This window comes from Thermobia domestica, chromosome 10, assembly GCF_964235325.1.
Source record: "Thermobia domestica chromosome 10, izTheDome1.hap1.1, whole genome shotgun sequence".
NCBI lineage: Eukaryota > Metazoa > Arthropoda > Insecta > Zygentoma > Lepismatidae > Thermobia > Thermobia domestica.
The window spans coordinates 30,558,610-30,578,085 of NC_137463.1; the positions used below are offsets into that span (position 1 = coordinate 30,558,610).

A 19,476-nucleotide genomic window follows, 5' to 3' on the forward strand; every position below is an offset into this window, starting at 1 on the left:
GTAATGCATTTGTAACACTATTTAGGACAAAATTAATTATATATATATCTTAAATTTTCACATATTGGTTATGATACATGCATTTCGTCTTGTTCTGTGACAGCCTACTATGGACAGAATCATGCTTAGATACAGTGCGTTTAAACTTACCACAAATCAAGGATTGCAAAACATACACTTAAAATAGAAGGTAAGAAGAAAAGGAGATAGAACGAGTTAATACACACACACATTAATTAAGAGGAACTTATATTCAAGAAAATTTTCCAAAGAAAAAATAGATCCAACATTTTCTTCACAATATAGCATTAGCTGAGTAAACAAGTGGTCTTTCAGTACTACGTTGGATTCCCAAAAGTGTTTTTTTTTTTTAACGAAAAAAGTTAACATTAAAACTTACACAGGGCACTGAGCCAGTGTTTTAAGAACAAATAGAAATGCAAATGTTCTTAAGGAGCCTTTAATGAAAAAAATATGTGGAGTACGTAAACACATAGTTTACATGCGCAAATCCTGTAATTTCTGGACTTAAGAGAGCAGACTACTAAATATTTTTCAAAAGCTAACAATAATAACATTATCTATTATTGTTAACATTAGTAATGTTATTCTACACTCGAAAATACGATTCGGAAGAATTTTCAGAGTTGCCATCTATAGAAATCACAGTGTGACCAGAATCTGAATTACTCAAAAATCTATTTTAAGGCGGCGACTAGAAAAGTGAACTCAACGATAAATTGGTGTTTTATCATGTTGTCTTGGTTACTTCTAACTACATTTTAAATAATATTTGTATTTATTTTGTAATAACTTATTTATTTTGTAATAACTTATGTAAGTTATTACAAAATAAATACAAATGTGATTTTAAAATTAGTTAACAAGGAACCAAGAAAACATAATAAGTCATCAATTACCGTTGAGATCATTTTTCTAGTCTCTTCCTTAACCTAGATTTTTGGGTAATTCAAACTCTGGTCACACTGTGATTTCTATGGATGGCAACACTGAAAATTTTTCCGATTCATATTCTCGAGTGTAGGATAACATTATCTATTATTGTGGTAAGATACACTTTATTATCTCTTTCCACTTACGAAAAACGGGCAAAAGAAAAATTGTTAGCTTTTAAAAAATATTTAGTAGTTTGTCCCCTTAAGAGTCTTCATCCCGGCGAAATTAAAATACCGCTAATTTTACAGTAATTATGTGATATCTTCAAATAGATAAAAGATGATTGAAATCTGGAACAAGAGCGCCCTAGACAATATTATTTTGCGTGAGGTACCGTTATCACAAGTCACCTAGTGGCTTTCCGTTTTCAGCTGTTTAGAAAAGCGAAAATAAATACCGATTTTCAAAATGGCTCGAAATCGAAAGCAGATAAGTGAGTCGTGATAACGGTTTCTCATGTAAAATAATATTGTCTAGGGCGCTTTTGTTCCACATTTCGATTATCTTTTTATCTATTTGAAGATATCACATAATTACTGTAGAATTAGCGGTATTTTAATTTCGCCGGTGTTGAAGACTCTTAACGTACGATTATAGGTAACATCCTGCAGCAACGTATAACTGAAAACGTATGTTTTATAATACTTTCCGTATAAGTGTTCCAATTTATACATACTTTCCATATGAAAGAAAGAACTGTATATAGGAGGTCAGAATCTCACATACAGATGAACGTATATAACATATAGCTGACGAATGTAACACGTGTATACGTATGTAATATACGAGAGATTGTTAGATGTCAGACATCCTGCAGCGGCATAAGTTAACATCTAAGCGGGATAAAGGCAGTACGTATGTAGAATATGGATAGCGTATGCTCCGTACAGATTTCCGTAGTAAACATACCGATTCCGTATATTTCTACAATATACCGCTGTCCTGATAACGGATTTTTCTCAGAGTATTATGCAATGACTTGCGGATTTTTAAACGTTGATAGACGCTTTTCATTGTGTTCGTATCATGTAATATTAAAACATTGTTTGCAATCAAAGACGTGGTTGAAACGTGAACTTCTCTTCGCGAATCTCGTATCAAAAATGAGACAAGAAATTTTTCGTCTTGTAGGATAATCTCGTCTTGTAGGAAAAATTTTTCGTCTTGTACGTCTGCAAGAATAAACCTGCAACATGAGCATGTAAGTTTATTGTGAAACGACGTCGCTCCAAAATAAGTCTGCAGGGGAGAACGCCGAGGTATCTCCTGGCGTGATTCGTGCCGCTTAGACGTTATGTTGATTCCCTACGCTGTTAGGCGTAGTTTCACAATAAACTTAATGCTCATGTTGCAGGTTTTTTTCTGCGGACTGTACACTAATCCCTGATATGAAAATCTACCGTAGTTTTCCTCGAAATAGTTTCGTCCAAACAATAGAGGCAATTCTGTGTCATCGACTATGCTAAAACGACCCCCAGTCCTTGAAAGCGGTTACCTATGCACAGGCTAAAGCGTCGATCGTTTGTTAGTGTACAGAGTCCAGCAGCCCCAAAAGTTCTTCTATAGGCAAGCCGTAAGTTAAAAACACATCGGTGTGGGATCACCGTCTTCGATTTTTCCAAATTCGTTTCGGGGCACTAACGTTAACATTACGATCAGCTTATGTCTGTGGGGGTGCACGCATAAAGCGCGTACTTGTTTATGCGCGTGCATACACACAAGGTAACATGACGGGCGAATAAATCGTATGGTCTCTAAGTCTAGCAAGTTCCTTTGGGTCAAGCTTTACCAACAAGTTTCTTAAGGGCAATACCTCCATGGAGATGAAGTCCTTGGAGACATACACCCTTTTGCCTCCATGTAATCGAGACCAATCCATGGAATAAGAACTTTGATACATTAGTTTAGTTTTATTGAAGAAGCATCCTCATATTACATTATATACAAAGGCGAGAGTTGAGTTTTTTTGAAGAAAGAAAAGTACATTTCTTCTCAGACTTTTAGCTTTTTTCAAAATGCACCCGAATATTCAGTCAGAGAAAACATTTGTACATCATTATCTCTAGACGGCATGCTGTAAATGTCACCACATGTTACGCTTCATCTTAAATGAACACTGGTGACAACTGTAGGCTGTGAATTACTACTTTGATGACACACAAATGATGGAGTTGAACAGCAGAATTACAACTTCCGTTGAGTGTTGTGTTCAATAATTTACGAGAAATTATTCGAAGCAGAAACTTTATTAAGGAAAAAATGAAAGCCAGTGTAGTACTGAAATACCATTTTACATGTAAGAATTATACTACTTCCCAAAAATTCACTGGACACCCCTGCCAATGATAAAATATGACTGGTCGTTCATGGCACATGAATGCCGGAAAGTATGTGGTCTAAAAAAAGAAGCTGTGCAGTGATCGTGAGGGTCATCATTAGATGCCACATGTCTGGTTTGCTAGTACGGAGCATCACAACCAAATTAGACACTGGAAGTCAGAACGATTAGTGATGTAACAACGAAGTGTGCCTGTGCAGGTGTCACCAGTAGTAATTGCATGACTTGGCCTCACTTTTTGGCCCCTGGGTCCCTGCCTCAGGACCCATGGTCCCTGGCCGGGGTCAATGACCTAGGGGTACCTAGGACCACCCCCTAAAATTTGGCAGGGGTACATAGGACCACCCCCCAGGACCCATGGTCCCTGGCCCGTGTCAATGACCTAGGGGTACTTAGGACCACCCCTCTAGATTTTGGCAGGGGTACATAGGACCACCCCTTAAATTTTGGAAATTGCCAAATCTAAAAATTGGGTGTGGTAGCCTAGGACCACAGTATGTACCTCTATCAGTATTGGGTGTCTATGTCGTTCCCTTTTATGAGTAAAAAATTGCCAAAAATTCAAATTTCGGAGGTTTTTGACCTAATTTATCCCCTTGGATGAGGTATTATTACCCTATATGGTTATATGGGCGTATACAGGGATTCATTCCCTTTTATAAGACATGGGTATATTAATGCACCCCTTGAAATTTTTGGGAGGGGTACTTTGGCCCACCCCTTCAATTTTGGAAATTGCCCAATTTCAACATTGGGTATTATAGTACAGGACCCTAATATGTATTATGATAAATTTGGGTGGTCCACCTCGTTCCCTTCTAGGGGTACAAAATTGCCAAAATATAAACGTAAGCAATACGTAGTACCACGTGTTTGGTTTTTGGTCGATTTTATCCCCTTTGATGAGGTGTTATTATCCTATATAGTTATATGGTCATGTATAGGGGTCCATTACCTTTCATAAGATATGGGTATATTTGTGCACTCCTTTAAAAATTTGGGAGGGGTACTTTTGGCCCACCCCTTAAATTTTGGAAATTGCTCATTTTATATATTTGGTATTATAGTACGGGACCCTAACATGTATTATAATAAATTTGGGTGGTCCACTTCGTTCCCTTTTAGGGGTACAAAATTGCCAAATTTTAGTACAACCACGTGTTTGGTTTTTGGTTATTTTATTCCCTTGGATGAGGTCCTATTACCTTATATGGGTGTATACAGGTGTTTATTTTCCTATTGTAAGACGTAGGTACATTTGTGCACCCCGGCAGGGATGCCTTGGCCCACCCCTTAAATTTTTTGGAAATTGCCCAATTTAAACATTTGGTATAATAGTATAGAACCCTAATATAGATCACTATAAATTTTTCGGTGGTCTATCTCGTTTCCCTTTTAGGGGTATAAAACTGCCAAAATATAAACGTAAGCATTACGTTGTACCACGTTTGGTTTTTTTTGACCTAATTCATTTCCTTGGATGAGATCCTATTACCTTATATGGTTGGGGGGGCGCGGTGGCTCAGTGGTAGAGCGTTCACCTCTGGTGCTTGGGGTCCCGGGTTCGATCCCAGCCCCCGCCAAGTGAACTTTGTGGTGGACAAACACCGTGCTCGTGGGTTTTCTCGGGGTTCTCCCGTTTCCTCCCACTTTCTTCATTCCACCATTTTCATTCATCTCTCATTATCACCGTCTCCTTTAGCCTCACCGGCATAACCTTGGGACGTAAAACTTAAAGATTTCATTTTTTTACCTTATATGGTTATATGACCATGTATAGGAGTCCATTCCCTATTATGAAACATAAGTACATATGTGCACCCCCGGGAATGGTACCTTGGCCCGCCCCTTAAGTTTTTAGAAATTGCCAAATTTAAACATTTGGTATCATAGTACTGGACCCTAATATATATTACTACAAAATTTGGGTGGTCCACCTCGTTCCCTTTTAGGGTGCATTTTGTTCCGCTTTAGGAGTGAACCTTGCAATCGTCCCGAGTTTGATTCTTGGAAATGTTGAATTTAACGTCCCCCGAAAACGGTGAGAGATGATAGGACGAAACATGAACTTACTTGACTGAGGATTGAAGCAGTGACCTCATACAGTAGAGACAAGCGCTGAGCCATCGTACACGTGTGTTGATTACTATGCAATAGTCCCGAGTTTGATTCTTGGTGCTAGTTTCAGGAAATGTTAACGTCCCACTTGAAACGATGATGAGAAATGAGAAAACATCATAAACTTACTTGCTTGCGGATTGAAGCAGAGAACTCACACATCAGAAAAAAAAAAAAAACGCTGAGCCACCGTACTCCATTCAGTGCGAGCAGTTTTGCGTATGAAAAGAACATGAACAGATTATGTTACATTACTACACATTTCTGCTTGTTGTTACGCATAGAAGCTTGTTATTGTGAAATTGCAGAATCTGCTTTTACTACATCAGCATTTTTTCTCAGCTGACGGACTTTTAAAGCTCAACTTTACATTTATGTCAAAGACAGTTTCGTAACATATCGATGAGTGTTACATTTTTTCAATCAAGTTTAAGGAAAATGAATCACATTTTAGATGTGGTAATTTGAATGTCGTAAGAAACTAACGAGTCAACGGTATGATGTCATTATCAAAATTTCGATACTAGATGTCGTAACGATTGATGTGTAAGGAGAAAAAACGTGAATAATGTCACAACCAATCAGATTGCTTCTTACATCACGTTTCGGCTCATGATACATGATGAAAGCTGTGTTTTCATTGGTTCTCCGTGATGTCATTGATTCATTTTCCTCGTTTCTGATTGGCTGATAGTGTTGTCACTTTATAGTTGAACACGTTTTAGACCTAAATAAAATTCTTAATTTCATTTTTGAAGTTCTACTTCCACGAAGATCTTGAATGAACGTAGGTGTACCTCTTGTGTCAGCGTGACTTTACTCCGTTCCTTGAATTTGAGGTAAGTATCAACCGCGTTTTCTTAATATCAATGGAGTGCTTTTGCATGAGGATAACATTGTTATCACTGTTTTTATTTTAACATGAAATATTTAGCAAATGAAAGAATAACTTGACCGGGGATCGAATTAGGAATCCCGCACATTAGAAGTAGGCGCGAGAAAATTGTTGATTTTGGTTTAGCGTCCCTTCAGTAGTGGGGTGCTAGGAATACAGCTTAATGTTGAATTTGAGCGCATACTGGGTGTTGAACCCGGGCCAGAGTTGCGTAACGCTAACCACTTAGCTCAGTTTCTGAAAGTAAACAAAGAAACTACGCACGAATTTGTTCCCTACAACGTGAGACGTGGACTTGCAGTTTAATGTGGGATCTGATCTCCCGCCGAGAAACGAATTCGAGTCTTTCTTGTCTTAGCTCGAGAAAAGCAAGCGCATGAGATTTTGTTTTCGTTTCATGTTCGTCATACGTTTTAAAGTTCAGTGTCAGAGGAAAAATGCTTACTACTACAATGATTCTTTCAGCACAGTTAGAAAAACAATTTCATTCATTCTTTTTATCACTACAGAAACTTAGGTCATTTACATGTTGATGTTGGTCCGGGTTTGATTTCCAGTATGACGACAATAAAACGTTTCAGTAGTAGAACTATTTGAGATATGATCATTCTTTTAGGATTGATCGTGTAGTCATTTTGATAATGTAGTGATCTCTGAATTCAATTTTAATTCGTGCTTTTTTTTCTCTTTTCGTTTTAGATATTTGTTTTTCTTTGCCTATTCCTTTTTTTGCTTACCTTACCTTTTTTTCCTATTTGAATATGGCTACTTCTGGCTTTACTGTCTTGCGAGAAATCAATAGACATTATCGGCGTTTTAATCTTGAAGGACGAATGCTGGAAATTCAAGTTAATGCTCCGACCAGTGGCACCGATATTGTGGAGTGGGTTCAGACCTCCTTTCAACAGATGTTGGATTACTTATTGGAAAACGTCGACGAATCATCGATGGTTGGATTATCGATTTTATCCCACGATGAGAAGAACAAGCCATTTTATCTATCTTTCCGGCATGCAAGTAATTTGACACTGGAGACTTTATGGGCATCCTTTGATCGCATCCTTCAAAGTAACGATAGTTTTCTCATGAACGAACCGTTCATTGTCCATTTTCATCATGTGGATGTGCCCCGTGGATTTGGATTGGTGCGTCGAGGTCTTTTATCAAACGACGAATTATTAAAACGCAAGAAAGGCATTTTACGTGTAAAAAACACCGACAAGAAATGTTTAGCGTATGCGATTGTGATTGCTATTGGCCTAAAGAAATATAAGGATACAAATAAGAAACTGTACAGACAATATCACAACCAGAGAAAGTGTGTTGTTCTCCCTGACGTACATGAACTTTTGTCCAGATCATCAGTGAATTTAGAGCATGGGGGATCCGTGGAAGAATTACGACAATTGCAACGCTACTTGACAAATTATAAACTTACCGTATACACTAGCTTTTCAGGAGAAGATATTCTGTATGAAGGGCCTGGTGGCGAAGACAAAATTCCAATCAATTTAATGTGCATCAATTCTCATTATGACATCATCACGTCATTAACGTCTGTTTTTTCTACCAACTACTATTGTGCTGCATGCCACAAAAAATATGATCATCGTAATGCACACGTCAAGAACTGTTCGGCCATGTGTGAGAAATGTTTGCAGAAACCGCCATGCAGTAAGACCAATACGGAGAAGCAGTGCCCAGAATGCAATCGTGAATTTTATGGTGAAACATGTTATACAAATCATCTGACTGTACCATACCATAAAGGCCAACCAATATGCAAGATGGTGAAACAGTGTGCCAAATGTCTACGCATTTATTCGTTTGTCCATACAGGGGAAAGAAAACATGATTGTACTGATTATTTTTGTAATGTGTGCCATAAACATGTTACGTCTACCCACCAATGCTACATGAAGCCTGATACGACTCAATTAAAGCCTGGAGTTCCATCAGTGTTACATGCCAAGAAGGCTATGATTGTCTTCTATGATATCGAAGCCACACAGGATACTTTCTTCGATGAAGACACATTCATTCATAAGCCCAATTTACTGGTGGCCCAACAAGTATGTTACAACTGTGTTCAAGATGAGGATATACATCATCCGTGTGAAGTTTGTGGACAGCGAGAACATATTTTTCAAGATGATCCGATCAATGCCTTTCTTGCGTATTTACGTCAACCACGACCCAACATCAAACTTATTGTATCTTTGGCACATAATTGTAAGGGATATGATGGTCATTTTATTCTTAAATCTTTAGTGGAAGAACATGAATTGAAACCTACTTTGATCTTGAACGGAGCAAAAATTTTAAGCATGAAAGTGAATCACTTATCGTTTATTGACTCCTTAAATTTCATGCCAATGGCTTTAAGTAAATTATCCAAGGCATTTCATTTACCAGCGACCAAAGGATATTTTCCACACTTTTTTAATACTGCTGCAAATCAAACGTATGTGGGAAAATTACCGGACATCCATTATTATGGTGCAGATGAAATGAAAGTGGATGAACGAGAAAAATTCATGACATGGTACAACGAACACCAGAACGATACGTTTATTTTCCAAAAAGAATTGGTGAACTATTGTATCCAGGACGTCAACGTACTTCGATTGGCTTGTATATCTTTCATGACCACTTTTGAACAAGAAACTCACGTCAATCCTTTCCTGGAGGCTATCACTTTGGCGAGTGCGTGCAATTTAGTATTTCGACGAAATTTCTTAAAACCTAATACTATTAGCATTCTCCCTGCACGTGGATACCGTCACAGAAACAATCAGTCACGGATTGCTTTGCAGTGGCTTGCCTACATGGAGGAAAAAGAGGGTCATTCAATTCAACATGCTGCGAGAGGAAAAGAAGTTTATGTTGCTGGTTTTCATCTGGACGGTTACTACAAAGATCCTGACACTAAAGAGAAACACGTGTATGAATTTGAAGGGTGCAGATTCCACGGCTGTCCTCTATGTGTCCCTACAGGCCGTGATCAACCCATTTATGAGAACTCCGAAGAAACAATGAACTATCGCTACGAGAGAACACAGCGTAAAATGAAGTTATTACGATCCATGGGATATAAAGTACATGAAATGTGGGAATGTGAATTTCGTCAAGTGTTAAAATCCAATCCAGCATTGGCCTCTTCTTTAAGCACACATCCTTATACTAATAAGACACCATTAAATCCAAGAGACAGCTTCTATGGTGGCCGTGTTAATACCATTAAATTGTACCACGTCGCAAATGAAAATGAAGGCGAAGAAATAAAATTCTTGGATATCGTCTCCCTGTATCCTTATGTGAATAAATGTGGACGGTATCCAATAGGGCATCCACGAATATATCTACAGGGAGATCCAGAAATGCCCGACATTCAAACTGTCAACGGATTGGTCAAGTTGAAGATCTTGCCTAGCAGAAATGTGTTTCATCCAGTGTTGCCATTTCGTTCAAATAAGAAGTTGTTGTTTCCACTTTGTGCTGCCTGTGCCACAGCATTAAATCAAGATTCTGAATGTACACATTCGGACAGTGAACGAAGTCTAACAGGAACATGGGTGTCCTATGAAATTCAAAAAGCCATTGAACTTGGGTATCAAGTCATTGAAATTTACGAAATTTGGGATTACGACATCACCGTATATGATCCAGAAACCAAGACTGGCGGATTATTCAGCGAATACATTAATACATTTTTGAAATCTAAGCTGGAAGCTTCTGGTTGGCCTGCCAATTGCGTCACCGAAGAAGAAAAGCAGCAGTATATCCAAGTGGTACAACAACGGGAAGGCATAACTTTAGATGCAGCAAATATAATGACAAATTCAGCACGTCGTAGTCTTGCAAAGCTCTGTTTGAATGCCTTCTGGGGACGACTCGCTATAAGAGACAATTTCAGCCAAACGACCATCATTAACGACCCCAAAGAACTGTATCAAAAATTAACTGCTCCAGACATAAAAGTAAACCAAATTTTACCTGTTAACGATTCGATGTTATACCTTTATTGGCAGTATGAAGATGATGTTCCAGTACAAAATCACAATGCTAATGTTGTCCTTGGAGCATTTACAACGTGTCAAGCTCGTCTGGAACTCTACAAATATTTAGAACTTCTGCAAGAAAGAGTATTATATTTCGATACAGATTCCGTAATATTCACGCAGCGACCATCACAGCCCACAATAGAACCAGAAGTATTTCTTGGTTCAATGTCAAATGAACTTGAATCAATTGGACCAAAAGCATACATTAAAAAATTCGTGTCTGGTGGCCCAAAACAGTACGCCTTGGAAATCTACAACCCCGACACGAAATCAACCAGTTATGTATGCAAAATTCGTGGATTCACACTCAATTATACTGCAAGTCAAAAGTTAAATTTCAATAGTCTGGAGCAAATGATCATAAATCAATCGAGTGAAAAAATCTCCATTAGCACGCCGCACAAAATTTACAGAACCCACGATCATCATCTTGTCACAAAACCTGAAGAAAAGAAGTACAGTTTCAACTATAAAAAACGCCGATTAATACCAGACACATACGAGACATTGCCCTATGGGTATAAAAAAGCCAGAACAGAATAACAGCCATATTTTCCCCTAATCCCACCAACATCACCTCCCAAAGACGGGGCAAAGAATCAACGCAACACGGGACATGCTTCAACGAGGCCACAGCGAAGACAAAAACTCAGATGACATCACCTTGCAGAAACCCGTGGAGAAAAAAAAAGGAATTCAGGTACGTCACATTTGCGTTTCTTTTCTCACCTCACTCTCTCTTGATCAGTTAGTTCGATGTTAATAATCTGTTTTTCTTCTTTCACAGGAAACAAAATAAATATTACCATGTATATTCATATGTTTTATTTTCTCTTTACAGAATTTGTACCCGTCACGGACACGTCTTCCTTTGAAGAAAAAAGAAATTCTGTATTCTATTTCACATGCTAAAAATAAATGTACAAAAACATGATTCTGTGTTTTTATTTCACATCCTAAAATCAAATTCTTTTTCCTGTACTGCGATTTCAATTTCTTTTTTCTGAATCAGTTTACCGATAAAATAAATCAATGTTTTGCGAAAAAAAAATCAAACTAAATTTTTGTTTCAGAAAATTTTTAGTGTACGAAAAAAAAACTGATTCAGAAAATTTTTGTGTACGAAAAAAAAATGTTTTCAGAAAAATTTTTTGTGTACGAAAACAAAATTCTGTTTCAGAAATTTTTTTTGTGTGTACAAAACAAAAACTGTTTCAGAAAAATTTTTATGTACAAACAAAATTCTGTTTCAGAAAAAAATTTTTATGTACAAACAAAATTCTGTTTCAGAAAATTTTTTGTGTGCAAAACAAAAATCAGTTTTCGTCACGAAACTGCTCCGACTAAATGAATCGATTCATTCTGATAGTGTTGGCAACACTGGAAAAATTTCGGTAAGTATCGCTCAGACCCTGAGTTACAGCGAACACAACTAGATTCGAACCAGCAACCTTACATGTCTGATTCATCTCTAAATACAGCCAACTAAACAATAAGATTGTGTGTATACGTCAATGCTAGCACTGAGTCAACAAGGTTTTCTTCAAGGTCAAAGTTGCACACGAAGTAAAAAAGATGACAACGCAGATCTTCTATCTTTCTATATGAAACATAAACCTAGTATAAACTGCTCGCACTGAAATGTGTAATGTAACATAATCTGCTCGTCTTCTTTTCATACGCGAAACTGTTCGCACTGAATGGAGTACGGCGGCTCAGCGCTTCAATCCACAACGAAGTAAGTTCATGTTTCCTCCTATCATTTTTTCATCATCGTTTCAAGGGGACGTTAAACTCAACATTTCTTAAAACTAACACAAAAAATCGAACTCGGGACCATGACATAGTAATCAACAAACTCAACTTCTCAATCGAGTATGGTGACTCAGCTCTTATTTCTGATGTGTGAGATCTCTGCTTCAATCCGCAAGCAAGTAAGTTTATGATGTTTTCTCATTTCTCATCATCGTTTCAAGTGGGACGTTAACATTTCCTGAAACTAGCACCAAGAATCAAACTCGGGACTATTGCATAGTAATCAACACACGTGTACGATGGCTCAGCGCTTGTCTCTACTGTATGAGGTCACTGCTTCAATCCTCAGTCAAGTAAGTTCATGTTTCGTCCTATCATCTCTCACCGTTTTCGCGGGGACGTTAAATTCAACATTTCCAAGAATCAAACTCGGGACGATTGCAAGGTTCACTCCTAAAGCGGAACAAAATGCACCCTAAAAGGGAACGAGGTGGACCACCCAAATTTTGTAGTAATATATATTAGGGTCCAGTACTATGATACCAAATGTTTAAATTTGGCAATTTCTAAAAACTTAAGGGGCGGGCCAAGGTACCATTCCCGGGGGTGCACATATGTACTTATGTTTCATAATAGGGAATGGACTCCTATACATGGTCATATAACCATATAAGGTAAAAAAATGAAATCTTTAAGTTTTACGTCCCAAGGTTATGCCGGTGAGGCTAAAGGAGACGGTGATAATGAGAGATGAATGAAAATGGTGGAATGAAGAAAGTGGGAGGAAACGGGAGAACCCCGAGAAAACCCACGAGCACGGTGTTTGTCCACCACAAAGTTCACTTGGCGGGGGCTGGGATCGAACCCGGGACCCCAAGCACCAGAGGTGAACGCTCTACCACTGAGCCACCGCGCCCCCCCAACCATATAAGGTAATAGGATCTCATCCAAGGAAATGAATTAGGTCAAAAAAAAACCAAACACGTGGTACAACGTAATGCTTACGTTTATATTTTGGCAGTTTTATACCCCTAAAAGGGAAACGAGATAGACCACCGAAAAATTTATAGTGATCTATATTAGGGTTCTATACTATTATACCAAATGTTTAAATTGGGCAATTTCCAAAAAATTTAAGGGGTGGGCCAAGGCATCCCTGCCGGGGTGCACAAATGTACCTACGTCTTACAATAGGAAAATAAACACCTGTATACACCCATATAAGGTAATAGGACCTCATCCAAGGGAATAAAATAACCAAAAACCAAACACGTGGTTGTACTAAAATTTGGCAATTTTGTACCCCTAAAAGGGAACGAAGTGGACCACCCAAATTTATTATAATACATGTTAGGGTCCCGTACTATAATACCAAATATATAAAATGAGCAATTTCCAAAATTTAAGGGGTGGGCCAAAAGTACCCCTCCCAAATTTTTAAAGGAGTGCACAAATATACCCATATCTTATGAAAGGTAATGGACCCCTATACATGACCATATAACTATATAGGATAATAACACCTCATCAAAGGGGATAAAATCGACCAAAAACCAAACACGTGGTACTACGTATTGCTTACGTTTATATTTTGGCAATTTTGTACCCCTAGAAGGGAACGAGGTGGACCACCCAAATTTATCATAATACATATTAGGGTCCTGTACTATAATACCCAATGTTGAAATTGGGCAATTTCCAAAATTGAAGGGGTGGGCCAAAGTACCCCTCCCAAAAATTTCAAGGGGTGCATTAATATACCCATGTCTTATAAAAGGGAATGAATCCCTGTATACGCCCATATAACCATATAGGGTAATAATACCTCATCCAAGGGGATAAATTAGGTCAAAAACCTCCGAAATTTGAATTTTTGGCAATTTTTTACTCATAAAAGGGAACGACATAGACACCCAATACTGATAGAGGTACATACTGTGGTCCTAGGCTACCACACCCAATTTTTAGATTTGGCAATTTCCAAAATTTAAGGGGTGGTCCTATGTACCCCTGCCAAAATCTAGAGGGGTGGTCCTAAGTACCCCTAGGTCATTGACACGGGCCAGGGACCATGGGTCCTGGGGGGTGGTCCTATGTACCCCTGCCAAATTTTAGGGGGTGGTCCTAGGTACCCCTAGGTCATTGACCCCGGCCAGGGACCATGGGTCCTGAGGCAGGGACCCAGGGGCCAAAAAGTGAGGCCAAGTCATGCAATTACTACTTCACCTATGTCACGAAATGGCCTGGTAGTAGCACGATAATGGTGGACGAGGTAAGAGAAGAAAGTGCTGAAAAGAATGGTATGTTCAGATTGCGGCCAACAGCCTCATGCCATCCACCAAGAGTTCCAAACAGTGATTGGCACATCCCTCTTGGTTCATACTATCAGAATAGAGCTGCAAATCCTTAGGTTGCATCGGAGAGAAGTAGCGCATGAACCTAACATCATTCGAAGTAGCTCGACTAACATGGTGTAACGCCCACAAAACTAGGACAGTGGACCAATTGAAGATTGTGCTACTCAGTGATGTATCAAGTTAGACACATTTCCAATCAGATAGGAGAGTTTGGGTGTGGCACCAACTCGGTAAATGCTTCTCAGATGATTGTGTTATGCCAGCAGTGAAATTCGATGGCGTTGGAATGTTATGGTGTGGGTGCTTTCTGCTGCTACATCAGCTGGGTCCACTTCTCGTCGACCCTCTGGTAGCGTAAACAGTACGCAGTTCCTGAACGTTTTGGACAATTCAATGTTCCCCACACTGTATCAGTTCCACGAAATAAACCAATATTCCTACCAAGGTGACAATGCTCCCTACCACCGTTTCACCATTGTTATGAGATTATGCGGCGATAATTCTGTGCAATGATAAGATTGATCTGCTCAAATCGAGATCTGTGAGACTAATTGGAACGGTGTTTCAGGTGTCGTCCGAACCATTTGATTTCGCCGGCACCATTCGGTGCTGCCTTGAGAAAAGAATAGGCAGCAATGACACCAATGCTTATTAGAAACTAGTGGAAATCCTTCTCAGGTTGGTGCACACTGTGATCTAATCAAATGTAGGACCGATACTTTATTAGGTAAGTAGTCCACTTTCTCGTTCTATCAGGTATGGGATGTTCGGTGACTTCCTGGAAAGTAGTGTATATTAGGAGCAATTAGCTGAATATTTAATAAATTTGGAAAGGAAACTAAACAGTATGATATTATATGGTTAATGTAATATTTTTTGGTAAGACAATATACTGGTGACTAGTATAGACTATAAATATATTAACAATTACAATAAGGAAAAAAAGCAACAACAAGCTTCTACTCAATTATGAACGCTGCTTGATGAAAAAAATACTTGAAAGGACAAACAAGTAATTGCAATTCTATTTTAAAAATTAGATAAGCATTGTTAGTGGAATTGATTAAAACTATTAAGATACTTCCTACTGTTTAAAAAATATAAACAAAATAAAGCCGATAAAGTCCGAAAAGACAGATAGTTCGACATACCGATACGGCTACACCGATGTTGATTTTAACAAAATTGAACTTGGTTCTCAATCTTTCAGATATCCAAGCATCTCTACCAGTTTGAAGTATGCTGTTATATCAATTATATGTGGATGAAGAGCTTTTCACTCTCAATTTATCAACGCATCTCAAGCTAGATATTCACTAGACAAAAGCTATAATTAAAAGCGATTTCCTTTGGGAATCTTAGCTATATAGTTACCCACAATTTTGACAGTTTAGTAATCAAGTAACCTTACCGTCTCCAGTTGCCGTATGTCCTGTGGGCGGAATTTCTTGTGTTGATTGTTCCTCTTCGGTGACAATGGCAATAGGAGGTGGTGGTTGCGAAGGGGGCGGGGCCGGCTGGTCCAACTCTGCAAAGGGGTCCACCTCGTCTGCCTGACCCTCCTGCACATGGTAATCCACGGAGGAGAACGAGATCTGGGAGACGAGCTGATAGGAGCCAGCACTTTGAGGTGCCCCGTCAATGTCCACATAGTTGTGCGGGATGTAGCCCTCCTCCCCTTTGTAGTTTCGAGCCCTGATCCAACCGTCCCCGTCTCCTTCCCCAATGACTTCCAACTGTTCATTCTCCACGATGCTGAGTTCATCAGGATTTTGTGCCTGAAAAGAAAACAAGAATAGCATTACACTCAAATTATACCTATTTTACTCTCGTGATAAACATACAGTGAACAGCTAGCATCAGTGGCGGCTCCAGAGTTCTACAAGAAGGAAGTTACATCGGCTGTGGTAGCAAAAGCTCTTTGCACCCTCTCTCTAAAAACGTAAACATAAATCATGTATTACTAAATTCCAAATTGTAAAGTATACTAAGAAAGTATTTTTTCCCTCATAGTAATTTGTACATGGGCATCGCAAAGCAAACATAATCCTATGAAATTCTACTGTCGAATTCTGTCGCCTCCGAACGCGGAAACATCTGGAGCCTTGAAACAATCAGAGTCAGTCGAAGCAGAAGAAAAAAGTCGCTCCCATTCTTCTTCCCCCTTACGTGCAAAGCGCATAACCCGCACAGAGCTAAAAAGTCCACCCAATTTCTTTCTCTCCCGCTGCAAAGCTAAAGACCAAAAGATTTTCAGTTACTGAGAGTATGATTATAATGTACTTGAGATCAGGCGTATCTGAGTATGCTGTAGGTGGACGTGGGCGCTAGAAAGAGATCACGTAAGGTGGACAGAGGATAACGCTATGTTGCCAAAAATCTCATGGACAACAACCAGAATTACAGAGTCTATATTTAAATAACTAAAATTTGTGTTCGGTCGTTATGCATTTGTATATAGGAATAAATATTTTTAAAACATTTTTGTATTAATTGGGAAGGCATATGACTTTGTGACTACATTGTAGAGCCGCCCCTAGATAGTACTGTAGTGACTACAATCGATTGGCAGAGACTGAACTAGAAGACTAAATGGTGGAAAACATGAAAATTTGAGGAAGGTTGACGACTTTACATGCAGTAGTTAAGAGAATAGACATTGTGAGTTATTCGGGAATGATAAGAAGCATTTGACAGACGATCGACATACATTAATGTTCAACTGATTTATATTTATAGTTTGACAGAAGTCAGGCTAAGATATATAATATACGAGAAGACCTACAGTTTAAAGTAGAATTTGACCCAATGACGACGCCAGTTTAAATTTCTTGGAGATAGGGCAGCTGTTTCTTCCTATACCGAAACTAATAGTTTTATATTACTTGACCTATACTACAACACATGTCTGGGAGGTAGTCGGGAGGGCAGAAGATGCCACCAGGGAGCTAGCCCCTTTTCCCTCTCTAACGAAGTCACTGATTGGAAGTATTAGTTAGTTGCTTGGGAGTTTAGGGTTCTTTTTCGCACCAAGGCTCTACAAGATGTGTAGGGTTTCCTACGAGGTAACAGTTGGGAGGCTGCATCGTCTCCGAAATGTGTTGTGAAAATGATGTCTTGTATCGGGAGTTGTACTTCTTTATATTGGAAGAGTTCTCATACCTCGTTATGAAAAATCTCTCTTGTCGTGTCTCATGGGCAACCCCAAGGACGCTATCGTGAATCTCTTCAGAGTTTATCGAAAAGCATATTTTTCTGAAAGTCAGGGAACATTTTACCTTACCCGTCAAGTGGAGCCCCTGCAACAGACAGACGGAAATAGCCAGCTATAAGACTTCTCATACTTATGTATAGCATAGTGTAGTAGTCTAATAAAAATAAAACCAATAAACCTTCTTTTTTGCTTTGTAAATGTGAAATTTCATTCACTTTCATAAATTAAAGTTAAAATTTTGAATAGTTTGGTTAACTATTTTCAGATGCCGCAGATGGTCTTCAATTTCAATTTCAGTACAGAATGTATTAACAGCATATTGATGCATCAGTACTCCTAGGATACTTGAAATGTTTTTACAATTTCTTTCAGATTACTAAAAAGGTTTTGCTCTCTCTGTATTACTTCTCCAGGATTTAATTTGCACACTCAAATTTTCGTCTTTAGTTTAACATTAGTTTTATATTATTTTCTAAACATGAAATCATAACTTGAAACCAAACCTTATCTGTTTTTATTTCAGAAGTTTACTGTTATAGGATTTTCGCACTGATTATATCTATGGTATGTATTATTATGCTTCATCGTTAAATGTTTCTTTCTTATCATGTTCCGATTCTATGGTCAGCGTGATCTCTACTTTTAATCCTCAGGAAGTGATAACAAATCTATTTCCGCTTTCAACATTGATCATCATTCTTAAAAAAAAAAAAAAAAAAGCTATAAAGGTAACCAAGAAAGTGTTGTCGCCTTTTCACCCACCACCTTCCAACATCGATATGTCACTTAAGACATACCTGGAAGATCAAAAATACTCCTCATCATCATCAACTATCTTCTGCCAACGTTCTGGAAGGCCATGGATTCCATCATGGTAGAATTTGGTGAGCCGTGAAGCGAAGAAGGTATCAAGTGCATTTGGCATCTCTACTAGGGATTTGAACTGGTGCCCTCTAAGGTGATTGTCCAAGGGATGCAATATGTAATAATCGTACGGTGCAATGTCAGGGGAGTATGGCGGATGGAATGGTACCTCTACTTATACTGAAATGCAGTACCAGTTCGTCACTGGTCTGGCCACTGTTCGCCTCAATTGCTGCCTTAGGATCTTCATTTTGTATATGTGTTGGTCTTCCGGCGAGTGCTTCGTCCCCGACCTTAAACTTGTTAAACAACTGCTGCACTGCCTGCGTAGTCACCACACCCTCACCAAAGTCCTGGCATATCCTCTGGCCCGGTGCAGTGGCGTTTGACCCCAGTTTGAAATCTTACAGCATACACGCCCTTATGACGCTGTGTAGAGGTCCCATGTTCACTCTGTCCTTACGCAAGTTAACTGTGTAACTGAACTGCCCCAACCAGGTAGTATGTTGGATATACCCACACCAACAACTGACGTTCGTCTTATCTCCAATCAGATTAAACTCACGGTGTGAGTGTCAATTGAACACAGACCTCTACAAAAGCGACAGAACTTTCTAGGTTACCTTTATACAAATGACTAGGCCTACGTAGTAGCGTATTGTACGGGTATTATTTTGGAACCGAAAGGATAAGTAATTGTAAAATATTTCCACCTATATTTTCAGAAAAAATGATAGAACTAGATTGCTTTCATAAGAGAAAAAGTTTTGTTGAGAAATTGTTCAAGTGTATATTGTGTTACGAAGTTTTGGAGGGGAGCCGGCCCCAGTGGACCCCCATCGTGGGTGCGTCCCTAATTGAGCGTTTTAAGAATAAGTACCAACACTGACTTTATCCCTCTATTTAAAGCGGAA

At 38.8% G+C, this 19,476-nt stretch overlaps 1 protein-coding gene across 4 annotated transcripts in view; it reads right to left on the bottom strand.

Annotated features, from left to right (window-relative positions):
- The window catches only part of LOC145662395 (protein nervous wreck-like), a 554,721-nt gene that overhangs the window by 34,514 nt on the left and 500,731 nt on the right, over positions 1-19,476 (bottom strand). For all 4 annotated transcript variants that reach the window (XM_081727930.1, XM_081727929.1, XM_081727928.1 and 1 more), the window contains exon 16: positions 15,896-16,262. In XM_081727930.1, coding sequence (XP_081584056.1) covers positions 15,896-16,262 — 367 coding nt within the window. The remainder of the gene's footprint in view (positions 1-15,895; positions 16,263-19,476) is intronic.